General features: G+C 37.3%; 1 protein-coding gene across 2 annotated transcripts; it reads right to left on the reverse strand.

Annotated features, from left to right (window-relative positions):
- Positions 1–2648: 2648 nt before the first annotated feature.
- On the reverse strand, positions 2649–9009 carry LOC107818598 (aspartic proteinase-like). 2 transcript variants are annotated; one of them, XM_016644638.2, is made up of 14 exons: positions 8868–9009; positions 7654–8022; positions 7501–7561; positions 6337–6431; positions 6150–6262; positions 5790–5958; positions 5668–5707; positions 5479–5543; positions 4726–4839; positions 4533–4597; positions 4271–4424; positions 4090–4209; positions 3133–3221; positions 2649–2951 (listed from the first exon to the last, which is right to left on the reverse strand). In XM_016644638.2, the coding sequence occupies exons 2-14, from the start codon at positions 8014–8016 to the stop codon at positions 2867–2869; spliced, it is 1533 nt and encodes a 510-aa protein (XP_016500124.2). In that variant the 5' UTR covers positions 8017–8022; positions 8868–9009; the 3' UTR covers positions 2649–2866. The 2 variants fall into 2 exon arrangements, with proteins under 2 accessions (XP_016500124.2, XP_016500121.2); XM_016644635.2 differs by having other exon boundaries at positions 8979–9003.
- Positions 9010–9465: the final 456 nt, after the last annotated feature.

Here is a 9465-nt window from a genome sequence, read left to right on the forward strand (position 1 = left end):
TTCGCTACCAGGTGTGTTTGGCACAAGTAAGTCTTTCAGTGAGGAGGACGGTCGTCTGCCTTCGACGCTTGTGCTAGGAGACTGGAGAGGAGCTAACCTTATCTCATATGATGAATCTCTATTCTCCCATCTTCTGCGGGGGAATGATAAACCTCTACAAGCGTGGCTACCATGTTTTGCTGTCTAGCATGGATGATGACAACGACCGTGGGTAGATGGAATAATTCGTTGCAGTTTTCACCAACGACATCATTCCGGCAACGTCTTCATCCTTTCCGGCCGCTTGGAACCGCACTTATAAGCTCTTTGTTTAATTTTTCCTTTTACTAAGTATTTTTCTATAGTCGTATTGATCCTCCATCCTTCGTTTGTTTCAACAACTCTATGGATCCCACCGGTGATGGAAGGCTTGGACCGGTGGGTTCAAAAGATCTTGGACGTCACGACGCCCGAAACTCGTTTGTGGAAAGAACTGGCCCTTAAATATGGGTGGAAGGCCAAAAATTATGGTAATTTTAACTTACCTTGCTTCCAAATTTTTTTTAAATAGGGAGAACTTGGTTGAACCCTTCTGACTTGTTCACGAAATTAGGTCTACCTGCGGGCTTTGTTGCTGTCCCCGAGGAGGACGTCTGGGCTGATCCTGCTGATGCAGCGAGGCTGCTTCAGGAGGCACTTACTCGAATAGGTAATTCCGGGCCTGTTTTGGGCGCAAACATTTCTTTACGGAGTCCCTTGTCGGAGGGTAAACAACCGAAGAGAATACGTTTCTCCGCGGACGGAGAATAGAATAAGAGGGCAAAGATTTATGCCCCCGAGTCATCTCCGGTTGCGATTGTGACTGGTCCTCCTTCCGGGCCGGTCATAGACACCGTGATGATTGATGATGATGAATAAGCTAGTGATGAGGGAGCTTCTCTACATATAAGACAACGATCCTCATTATCTCAACAGGATGCTCGACCTGTTGAGAGAATTACACCAACCGAGGACGATGCCTCGGCACTTTGGGGAGAGTTTGATTTGGTAGACAATGTCAACTCCCATTTTTGGGACCCAATTATTGTGCCCGGTACTGCGGGGATGAGTACCGGATCCTTGCCGTCTTTGGTTGGCGAGCATCCAACAACCAACACTGCATTTGATGCAGCTGCTTCTCACTCTTCAACTCTATCAGCTTCATCTTCATCTTGTCATATCATACTTCACCTTATACAGGTTAATACCCAGATTAGTGTTACTGCCAAGCTAAGATCGAGAAGCATTTAGGCTTAAGAGAAAAGAAAACCAACAACGATTTTTTTTGCATGTGGGCTGAAGCTACTGGAAAGAGGGGGGGGGGGGGGGGGGAGCTAGGGACAAGAGCAAGATACAATACATGAAATTTGAGGTTCGAAATGAAGGGATTCACAACCATTGAATAGCGATGTTAAGAAGGACGGAGAGACGCAAAAGAAGCCCATAAGGAGAACAGATCAAGGAAAAAGAGAATAGATACAGTGGTGGACCCAGGATTTTGTGGAATCGGGTTCAATTTTAGAAATACATAACTTTAGTCGTAAAATAGTATTTGTCAAATGGGTTCAATTAAAATATTTATACAAAATTTACGCAACTTTAATCCTAATTTTATTTGAGAAAGGAACATACATGCAGCTTGTGTAGAAGCACCCTTGAGAGAGCTGTAGAAACGGAAGGAATTCATTACAAAGAAATAAAGGAAAAAAGCTTATCTCATCTCTTAGAAGACACCTATAATGATATACAACTGACACACAGGGTTTGTGTAAACAATTCAAAACCACCTATCTGAAATTAGTACTTAAGTGATGCTTAAAAGTCTAAAATATCCTCAGCCTTTTCATAAAGACACTAAAGCAGTCAAGTCGAAACTTTAGCTATTCTATTATATTGACGTTTGATAATAATAGAATATACGGCATTGAAAAAACCAAATGCTAAATAATTATTATGAGCTATATTGCCATGAAGTAAAATACAAAAGAAATTTTTCTCTATATGTTGGAGATGATATACATTTCTTATGCTTACGGTTTATATCAAGAGTCAAAACTATGATAGGAGAAGTGTTAAAAGGAGACAAGGAAAATCTAAAGAAAATTATCTTAAAAGACCTACAATCTCTTAATCCATTCAGGCATAGCATAAAACAGGTACAAAGGAAGAAAAGACCTATATAAATGATATCAATTAATAGTGAATTGTAACTAAGTTTTAGTCATTAGTATGTTTAATTTGAATCTAATGTTTCGCGAAAACTTTTTTGTCCTTATGGATATCCGATTCCAACTAGCTTGAATTGAGGCGTTTATGTACCGTTTATATAACAACCCGAAGAATAGCGCATATTATGCAGATGTAGGACAAAGAATAAGGGTTCCTATATAACTTCTCTTATTCTTCTTTTGTAAGGAAATTTCCTCCGTTTATCAAAGATATCCAGTTCGCCAGAGCAAGAAAATATATTTTAAAATAACTTCTCTTATAGAAATACGTTCTCTTTAGGTGATTCCGACTTCCTGTGGTTAAATTAAAAGAAAAAAATAACTTAATTATTCTTGCGCGAACAACGAACAACTAGGTGTCTATGCTGCAATGACAATAGAATTATAAATCATGACACATCCTTAAGACAATCACCTGATTTTAAATTTCAAGCAAAATAACACAAACAGCTAAAAGCACAAAGGACATAGTAGCAGCGCTACATCTCATAGTCGAAGATAGAAGGAAATATTTACAAGTATAGTTTTTCTAACACCATAGAGTGTTCATACATCTCAATCCCATTTGCTATAGCTGGGAGCAGCTATAGAAGGGGGTGAAAGTAGGGTCATTGGTTTTATTAAGCTGCTTCAGCAAATCCAACTCTGAGTTTGCCATAATCGAAGACTGTGTGATATCGACCCATGAAAACATCACCCAAGATCCTGTAACCAAAGGAATACCATAGAGAACTCAGTGAACAAAAGAACTGCAAGCTCAGGTTTAATTGTGCTGTAGCTCTATAGTTCGGATTAAACTTATAGTTGGATTAACTGCATTGCTGATATTTATCTCTAAAACATAATTATAAACTAAAATAGAGAGAACATATAAAGATAACTTTACCAGAGTGGTCCGCGGGGAGGAGGAATGTCCAAGCCAGTGAAACCACTAATACACTGGGCCTTAGCACCCTCGCCCACTTTGAGTATGTACTGATCACGGGAAAAGAATCCAAAATTAGAACATAGATCAATCTAGGTCAGCAATCTAAACAGACAACTGAAACAAGTAAAAGGGAACCACACATCGGATTACAACTTCACTCTTTCAATCTTGAAAAAAATTTGTTGAAAGGGTGGGAAAAGACTAGAGTGATAGTCTAGTAGAGAAAAGTTTTGCATATGGTCAAGGGATTTGGTGTATCACTTGGATTTTTTCCTTTGTAAGATGTGGTCTATCCTGAATTATTCAAAGCTCAACCTCTTTATGTTACTAAACCACAAAACAAACAAATTCAGAAAAAATGCAAATGATCAAATTGATTTGGTGTACACTTGATGAATTTCTTCTTTGTAAGATTTGTTCTATGCTGAATCATTCAGACATAAAAAAAAAAAATTTTTTTTTTTTTTTTTGTGGGGGGAGGGGGAGGAGGTGTTGGTGAAGGGAGATGGCATCTAAATCTAGATTTGTTGGACCTTCTCAAGCGGCCTGAATTAGCAAGGTCAGCAAGTAATACACTTCCATAAAAATAGCAAAGGGTAACTTTTTCACGGCACAAAGATCTTATGCAGGTTTTCTTAGATTACTTAGCTGGAAAATGAGACATCTAAATTTAAGTAAAGTCGAAATACTCACAACCTCAAAATATAGAAGTACTTCTTGATGACAACAAACATCTACTTCTCTGTAGAAACTGAAAACCTTAAACACTAGAATCGGTTTTGTAATATGACAATTAGTTGTAATGCCACAAAAGGACTCTATGATGAGCCACTTAATTTTTTCTCTCTTTGACAATGTTGAATTAGAAGAGGAATAGCAATGTTTATTACTGTCAAAGACCATTATAAAGCATACCTCCTTCGGGGCGAGGTCAAAAACTTTGCCACCAATTGTGAAAGAGACTGTAGGCATTGAAGAAAGCTTTCCACAGTCAACAGCTGATTCCCCCAATGGGCTTGGGAGACGCTCGCAAAGCTGTCAGTCAGTCAGCAATCTTTTCAAGAAAAGGAGAAAATTGCAGTGACAGATGTTTTACCTCATTCACATAGTTTAATATGCGATCTTGAGTCTGGTTTTGTCTCAGTTGATTCTCCATCCATATGACCGCCATTTCACAAGCAGAGCACATACCATCCTGCAGTCCTGTGGATCTGCCAGCTTTCTCGTCTACAACACTCTCAATTCCCATACTGCAGAAAAAAGGTCACAGAATTATTCAGTATTTATATCAACATTATGGATTAACCAAATGCACTATATGTTCACATGAAGGGGCAAAGAGAGCCTGTAAGACTAACCTAACTCCGCGGTTTCCATCGAAAGTGCATACTCCAACCTGTGAGCAAATCTTCTTTGGATGTGCCTGTTTAAATACTGACCAATTAGATAACCGGGAAAGGCAACTAGATTGCCAAGTGTCATTTTGCTGTAACTGCACAGGAAACTGCATATCAAACAAATGAAAATGCAGTTACACAGTTGAATGCTCACCTCTGCTAACAGCAAATCCATGATTGTCTGCCCGTACTGCTCCACTACAGATTTGCATTGTTGGCTAGCAACTCCAGAGGCTCCAATGGCTTGATTAATCATAGTGATTATGGTCTGTACGGAAAGGGGTAGGTTTAAGATTGCTCAACCTTGGAAGTGTTTTAATCGTACAATTGTAGAGACAAAAGGCAGCAGATTTTTACTTCATTTATATTGTCAACATTTCCAAGCCAACAGGATAAAACTTGGCTACAGTTTTCGGGTTGGATAATTTTCTTTTCAAATAGAAGAGGGGTAAATAAATAAGTCGACAGAAGACCAGGACTACAGCAGAAGTAAAAGCATCATCCTCATTGAAACGTAATAAAAGCAAGTAACACAAAACAACAAGTACCTACTGAGGCAGCTTTAAACATATTAAACTGAAAGACAGGGAAGAAAAAGCAGATTTACAGACTTCGGCCCAGTGATAAGCTAAGATGGTATATCCAAAGGTAACCTCAGAAATGAAAAACCAATTTCACTACCATCCTCTCTGTGATGAAAAATTAAAACACAACACAGATCAGATGATGGATTCGTGCTATTTAACTCATGAATCTTAGGAAAATGTTACTTTTCTTGCTGAGCTGTTGAAGGTTCAAAGGAACAAGGAAATCAATAATCGAATTGCAGTTGACTTTGATGGTGGAAACAAATAACAAAAACATAACAAACAAGCGATATGTCCCAAATCAAGGCTATAGATAATACCGTTGGACCAGCCAAGAGAGAAGTCCCTGAATCCGCTATTGCAGAGCACCCACTTTCACAGTAACCTACACCCGATATGTTCATGTTAAAAACTCAAAGGAAGGGAAAATTCTATATCCAGGCACATAGCCTTCATCTATATTCCCGAAATTCGGCAATCCAATTCAAAAGGTACATAGCAAAACATACCAGTAGCTTTACCCTCGATAAGAACATCACCCATATCAAACTGCCAATCATATTATTAAGATCAAGATAGCATTTGTACAAAAAATGAACATACATAGTATCGAATTGACCGAATGACAAACCTGCCAATAACCTTTCTGTGTGACTGGGACATAAGTGATTTCTCCCTTATAGTGATTAGGATCAACCCCACCAAACACGATTTCTCCGCCTTGTTCTTCCTCTGTATTTCGGTTGAGCCAAAATGAGAAGACAGGATCCTTGATAAGACCCTGTTGGACCATGTTGTACCTGGAAAAGACAGGAGATGCTGCCCAGATGAATGTCAAATCAAATGTAAACAGAAAGAGACATCCAGCCTATCCTGCATTTATGGAAATCTAATCCTTCAATGTGTTAACCTCGTCTGGAAAGGAAATTGTCTAGAGCTTTAATTTGGTTTGTGGGAAAGAAATAGAGCAAACTAAATACCGCCCACGTACCAAACTGGAACAGCATTGCCAACTGAAATCTCCTGGAATCCAAGACCCAATATACCGTCAAACTTGGCTACCAAAAATGTCACGCTGGGTTCTCTGGTTGCCTCAATAAATTCCTAGTACATGAACACCTTGAGATGTAAGATTTCTACCTTCAAGACACTTAAAACAAGTGAGGAGCCTCACTAACCTGATCTGTTACAACAAGGTCACCAACTTTGACGTTGTCTTGACTGAAGAATCCAGAAATAGCTCCACTACCATACTGAATTGCAGCAGACTTCCCTGTATGGCAAATCAAAAATTTATCACGAACTAAATCACATTAAATTACAATGCCAAATACGATCTCAGTCTTGTGGAAACATTCGATAAGATCTTAATGTTGTTCATTAAGGTAGGAGTGACCTAGTGTTCTTAAAAGCAAAACGTGCAAAAAAATAAAACAAGGTCCACGGGCTTGCATTGAATTGCGAGAAGTGAAGCGCAAAATTAACAGGAAACAAGAAAATATCGAACATTTATGAATTTACTCTACCATAAAAATTAAACTGCAGGTTAAATAACTAATTTCGGCATCCAATATACAATAATCCCAGTATTAATTCAACTCCTCAAAATTGAGATTCAAAGAAGCAACCAATTCTAGTTGGAATCACTTTGTGCACCATTATTTGAAGCGCAACTTCTCTAAAGCGCATGGCTTCAGCAATGAAGTGATAGCCCTTGCTGCATCGCTTCATAACTTTAAACGACCAAGCAATGGCTTTCAATAACACTTGAGTGAACTCACCTGGCAAACCCATTCAACTGCTATAGACTGTTCAATCCATTTTCTTTGAGCAACATATATTATTGTAATAGAACAAAAATTAAAGAATAACTAGTTCTCTGCGGAAAATTTCTTATGTCACAGACCTACATGGATACAAACCGAGTCAATAGGGAAGAAGAAAGACCATCTAAAAAGGCATTGCATAGGTTAAGACTATACAAGGTGCAACGAAAAGGCACTAATCGCAGAGAGATATAAGGATATTGATGTTTCTTTTCCGAAACCTCACTAGTTACAGTAATATACTAAGAAACACAACATAAACATTAAACAGCCTCGTTTTATGTCTTAACAGTCAACTACATGTACTCGTCAATTAACCTTTCCAAGGGAATCCCTTGATGCACCGTGAGAAACACATAAGGACAATACAAAAGATGTTCCATAATGAACAAGATGGCACGTATTCTAAACAATAACAGGCATTAGAAGGAAGCATATGTTTCATGCAGCAATAAACAAGCAAATGGTAGAGAGAAACAATTTGCATCAATATACAGAAATGGAAACATAACATACCATTCTTCTTATAAGTACTTGATTCGCTTGATTTGAACTTGGAATGAAAGAAACAGGGAACCTACACCAAGATAGGCAGTCATCAAATTTTACATCACTCAAGATGGATGTACAATGCTATGCTTTGTATCATTTGCATGTATAGAAGCTTACAGAGAAATAGCACTTCGACGACGGCACCCACAAATTCGAGCTACCAGTGTCAAAGATTACAGTGAACTTCTGAGGTGGAGTGCCTACACCAATCTCCCCAAAATATTGAGCATCCATATAGTTCTTCAGTGCTACAATGTCTGTATCCTCAGAGTCCCCGAGTTTACCACGGAAGTTATACTTCCTAATAGACGCCCTCAAAACGTCCCCTTCCTTTGACTCAATGCGTGCAGCAAGCCGGTTATTTTGATCAAATTTCATTTTTTTCAAGCCAATTCTCATCAAGCCATCATTGGATGAGGAGGCCAAAGGAAAAAACAGTGCTGAGAGAAACAAGGCAACAAGAAATACTTTTGCTCCCATATTGACCTGTATTGAGTTCATTACTTATTTAAGCCAAAAGAACATATTTAACCAAGAAGAAAAAAGTAATTCCTCTTCATAAACCATCAAAAGCTCTAAAACATGATATATTCAAAAGACAAATCACTTGCAAATTTAAGGTTTAGACAGGCACGAAAGTAGAGGAAAATGCTAAGTACTAACAACAGCACAAATCCAATGGCAAGTTGCAAGAACTATTTTAGCAAATTCAAGCAACAGCATCAATCAATTAAGCAATTAGGCCTCAATTCGGAAAAACTGAATCCTCTACATCCATTAATCTCTATTCGGGCACAACTCAGTAGCAAATATTTGAATCGAAGAGTGGAAGCTTAAAGATTGAAACTTTGTACAATTTCTGTCATTTTAACAATCTAATCACCTCAATAAACATCTAGCTAAAAAACCAACAACAAAGAAAAAGAAAACAAAAAAGTACATGAAATTCTCAAGCATAATTATCTTCCCTGACAATATTTATCCCAAATTAAGGCTCTAACAAGTAGTACCCCCACACCATGCAAAGCATAAACCTAGCTAAATGTCATTAGGCCCGGAAAAAAAATATTGACGAAACAGGAAAATATATATTTTTAAGTCCCCCATTATAATCAAATTAAAGCAGAAACACCAGTTTGTGAATCAAGAGACAGAAATAAGTCTTCTATTACTAACCAAAACACAGCCAAAAATCTAGGAAACTCCGAAAAGATAGACAAATGTGTAATGAAACTAACCCCAAAACCTCTGATATTCCATAAAAAAATCGAATAACAGATAATACGATTGTATGAAACGCAAGAATTAAAAAGGGTAAAAGCATTGCTAACCAGTTTGATGAAGCAAAGAGAGAGAAAAAGGTGAATGAGAAGAAAATCTCTAGAGATGCTGCATGTATAAATAGGAGAAAGAATAAATGAAAAAAACACTTTCCGACCCACCAAGGTTGAGATCAGCTACTACTATTTCTCAAAAACTTCCCAAGCGTTGGATCTTCTGAAATATTTAATATAGCATTTTTGGTCAGTTATTGATAAACACTCTGATTTTAATTCTTGTGAAATTTTACTAAGCACATTTAATTTCAAATGTATATTTTTTGTCCTTTGTATAGAAAAAATTAAATATTTAAACTAGTTGTAAAACTGTATTACCTAACAGTACAATATAGGTAATAAAATGATTAATAGTTTTTAAATTTGTAAGATCAAAGAAGAGAAATAAAAAACATACATTTTAAATAATTAAAAAGAGAAATATGCTTAATTAATATCATTAGGACTAAATAAAAAAATTTCAATTGGACAAAAAGCGCAAATATCTCAACGTAGATCGTTATTTTTAGATAGAAAAATCGCTTTCACGAGATTCTTGTTTAGGGAAAGCTATATCAAGGAAGCAAAGAATATTTCGTTAGGAGAAGCAACT

This window comes from Nicotiana tabacum, chromosome 17 (assembly GCF_000715075.1).
Source record: "Nicotiana tabacum cultivar K326 chromosome 17, ASM71507v2, whole genome shotgun sequence".
Taxonomy (NCBI): domain Eukaryota; kingdom Viridiplantae; phylum Streptophyta; class Magnoliopsida; order Solanales; family Solanaceae; genus Nicotiana; species Nicotiana tabacum.

Excerpts from the sequence above, each read along its gene's own strand:
- LOC107818598 (XM_016644638.2), bottom strand. The coding sequence starts at position 8,016 with ATGGGAGCAAAAGTATTTCTTGTTGCCTTGTTTCTCTCAGCACTGTTT. Across the intron at positions 5,544-5,667 it reads TATCGAGGGTAAAGCTACTG|GTTACTGTGAAAGTGGGTGC; the intron begins GTATGTTTTGCT and ends TATCGGGTGTAG. Across the intron at positions 4,840-5,478 it reads CTCTCTTGGCTGGTCCAACG|ACCATAATCACTATGATTAA; the intron begins GTATTATCTATA and ends CTTTCCGTACAG.